The sequence below is a fragment of the Limulus polyphemus genome, unplaced genomic scaffold, assembly GCF_000517525.1.
Source record: "Limulus polyphemus unplaced genomic scaffold, Limulus_polyphemus-2.1.2 Scaffold1328, whole genome shotgun sequence".
Classification (NCBI taxonomy): Eukaryota; Metazoa; Arthropoda; class Merostomata; order Xiphosura; family Limulidae; genus Limulus; species Limulus polyphemus.
The window spans coordinates 253,181-256,910 of NW_013666938.1; the positions used below are offsets into that span (position 1 = coordinate 253,181).

Here is a 3,730-nt window from a genome sequence, read left to right on the forward strand (position 1 = left end):
TAGGGACTGAGCCGATGCTGAAAGAGTTAACAAAATTAAGAATTTTATTGGATAGTCAACATGGTTTCACTAGAGGAAAATCTTGCCTTACAAATTTTTTACATTCTTTGAAAAGGTTACTGCTTAAGTAGATGAGAGTAAGGGTGTAGATTTTGTGTATCTGGATTTTCAGAAAGCATCTGACAAGGTGCCACATAAAAGGCTTATAAAAACATTATCTCTATAGGTGTGGGGGATAAATTAGCAAATTGGATAGAAGAGTGGCTGGGTGGAAGAAAGCAGAGTGTTGTTACGAATGGAGTTCAGTTAAACTGGATTAATGTCACAAGTGGGATACCTCAGGGCTCAGTCTTATGACCTTTGCTCTTTTTGATTTACCATTAATGAGTTAGATAAAGGAATAGTCAATAAATTACTTAAATTTGTGGTTGATATTAAGGTTTTCAGTGTTGCTAGCTGTGAAGAGGACACTGCTGATTCACAAAAGGATTTTGATCATTTAGTGAGTCGGGCAAATAAATGGCAGCTGGCTTTTAATTACAATAAATGCAAGATAATGCATGTGGGTTAGCATAATTTCAATTATAAGCATAATTTGGATGGGAATAACCTTAACAGCGTTAAGAAAGAAAGGGATCTTGGTGTAGTATTCAATCAGTCCCTAAAGTCATCCAAGTAATGTGCTGTTGCTGGAGGCAGGACAAATAGGATATTCAGTTGTATCTACAGAAATATTGAATACAAGTCTAAAGAGGTTATAATTTCATTGTACAGGTCACTGGTTAGGCCACATTTGAAATATTGTGTTCAGTCTTGGGCTCCTTATCTTAGGAAAGATCTTATTATAATCTTAAATCTTATTATAATGGAGTTACAACTAGTGAGAATACAGTTGTATTGAAATAAACAGTGCAAACTCAACATGTAATAGTACTGTAGACATTTTTTTTAATATTATTTGTTGTGTGGTGTACAACAATTCAGTATTTTGATTATGAGAGATCTAAATATTTGTACTCTGAAACTTTCGTGGCCAAGAACTATAGTTCTCTGAGAATCTTTAATTTAAGAGACAATGAATAAAAATATCAGTTTCAATTAAACAATTTACAAATTTAATGTAATTAACCTCAGTATAACCTACAGGCCTATATTCCAACAAATGGTCACAAACATTTATAATTAAATGTACATAACACACAATGTTCAACATGGTTTTGGAATTTATCTTCTACACTGGCTGCGTATGTGTACTACTGTAACTTAAAACTTGGCTTTCTTAGGTCAAGTTGATAGCAAACAGTATTAACTGGGGCCATAGTCCACACACACCACATCATGAGCGTTAGAGTAACCCTACACTAACTAGTAGTAGTAGCACTACTAATAATTACTAATACTAAGCTAATTAAGTTACGCCATATTTTCTCGGAAATCAATGGTATTATCAGTATCATAATACACATGAAAATTTTACAGCCAAACATTAAATTTTGAAAACAAAACAAAACTTACACTTTATCAGTAATTTCTCGAATTTTCCACATCTTGAACTTGAACTATTAGTATTACTATTAACAGTGTTACTAATTTTTTAAAAATAAGGAATTTATAATTTTAGTAGAACAAGCCAACTATTGAACTAAGGTCGTAATAAACTATGTCCTATTTAGAACCCAGAAATCTGTGACTATTATTTGCACGTTTCAATTTTCTTAATGTGTTGCAAGTAAAACTTCTTATTAAATCCAACAACGCGACTTCCATAAAACAGTACTTCTTTCTAATTCAATTCTAATGTTTCAGTGATAAACTATTAACAATTTTATAAAAAAGTAGGCGAGTAACATGACAGCCACGTAAAATCACGTGACATACATAACGAAGAATTTAGTCACACGAGGGCGATAGTTAAAATAAATATTTATTAAATATTAAGTGGATTTGCAAGAAGCAATCTTTTATAGGTACTTGAAATACATTTAGAAGTAATTTTAATTTCAATAAGCTGTGATATAAGTTGCTTGATAACTTACGTTTTGAATATCAGACGCTATGAGACTAATAAATTAGGTTGTTATGCTCATATAATGGCAAAGAAAAAAGTAATAAATTATCAGCTAAGTTTCTTTTACATTAAAAGTAGAAGACTGGACAAACTGTTCAAACAGCATTTTGTTCCTGTTAGCATTTTGTCCCCTATTGGATTAACAGTAAGACAGTTGTCATAAAACGCTAAAAATCAGGTTTCGATACCCGCGGTGGGCAGAGCACAAACAGCCTATTGTATAGCTTTCTGCTTTACAACAAACAAACAAACCTATTAGCATTTTATGTCATCGATATATGGTACTCTGCTCATGAGGGTAGCCAGTGGCGGTTCGTGACCTTTGAGGCAGATGGGGCGAATGTAAAATGTAGAGGCTGATTATAATTTTTTTTCTAATTTTAGAAGTAATATATGTGTATATAGTAGAGCGTATGATGTATCATAGTTTATACATATATATATAATATTAACAAAATTCATAGACCTATTAACTTATATGTAAGTGTAGCTATATTAGGAAATAAAAATTTTAATATTGTTGAAATTTTCGAATAAGATTACCTTGAACATTAAAGTGTAAAGGTTCTCTCTCCTTCTATTTTTTTGCGCGGCAAGGAGGTCGATAACCTTAGCGATAGACTCTGGAATGCTCTTGATTAGTTATCTATGAATGGATAAAATGACAAGTGCAATCAATCTGTCCTGAAACACTGAATTCTGGAGAAAAGTTTTAATTATCTTGAGAGTGCTGAAGCATCGCTCCAATTCTGCAGTGGCCACTGGAGTTACAAGTACAATTTCTATCATTTTCAAAGTTTCAGGAAATGTATTGACTAGTCTGTTGTTGTTCAAAAAAGCTAAAAGGTCACGAGGGTTTACCAAGTGCCGGGATCTTCAGTTGACTTATTATGACATCACAAACAGTCTTGGCATCACGTCGGTCTCGTTTTCTGAACTGAGCATTGCCTTCGTCATAGGCCAAATCGTCTGGTAAATATTTGTTCGTGTTTGGGTGAATGTCAAGTGTCGCCACTTCAAAGTGCGACAATGCATCTGCAACTTTTATTCTATTCGAACTTCATGTTTCAACACATCATAGAAAAAAGCTAACAAGTAATTAAACGTGTTGTCATTAAGCCAATTCCAAAGGCCATTTGTCTCACTTATGCTGTGATCATCCATTTTTCATCCTTCATAGTTCTCTCTAATGCATCAATCAGCTTCTCCTTTGGAATAGTATGCCCACAAACTTCACGCAAGATGATAAAGTTGATTTTTGAAAAGTAAGGGTCTAATTTGAATACTTAATTCTTGTTCAAGTTATTGTACATAAAAAATAATGATATAGACCAATACTATTAGGGAACATGTGGTTTAGCAGACATAAACAGTTTCTTTTTCTTTGCATAACGATAAAGAATATTTGGAGTTATAGGTTGTATGGGGCTCTTTTTCTCACACAGTATGTGTGCGGTCTCATACTAATGGAAATGCTATTTCATAAATGCTTAGTGCCAGAAAGAATATGTTTAAAAATAAATTTAATCTTATGCATAATCAATTAAGAATTAGTTATCATAATGTAGTCAACTTCGATTTTTTTATTGAAGCCAGTTGTAGAGTTAATAAAACTCATGTTACAAAAAAAAAAAAAAACGCCAACAAAAAAAAAAAAAAAAA

General features: G+C 32.5%; 1 protein-coding gene across 2 annotated transcripts in view; it reads right to left on the reverse strand.

The window, feature by feature from the left end:
- The window catches only part of LOC106463118 (clathrin interactor 1-like), a 41,324-nt gene extending 39,448 nt beyond the window's left edge, over nt 1–1,876 (reverse strand). For both annotated transcript variants that reach the window (XM_013923092.2, XM_022390537.1), the window contains exon 1: nt 1,516–1,876. In XM_013923092.2, the coding sequence (XP_013778546.1) occupies nt 1,516–1,547 (32 nt within the window). In that variant the 5' untranslated portion in view covers nt 1,548–1,876. The remainder of the gene's footprint in view (nt 1–1,515) is intronic.
- Nucleotides 1,877–3,730: the final 1,854 nt, after the last annotated feature.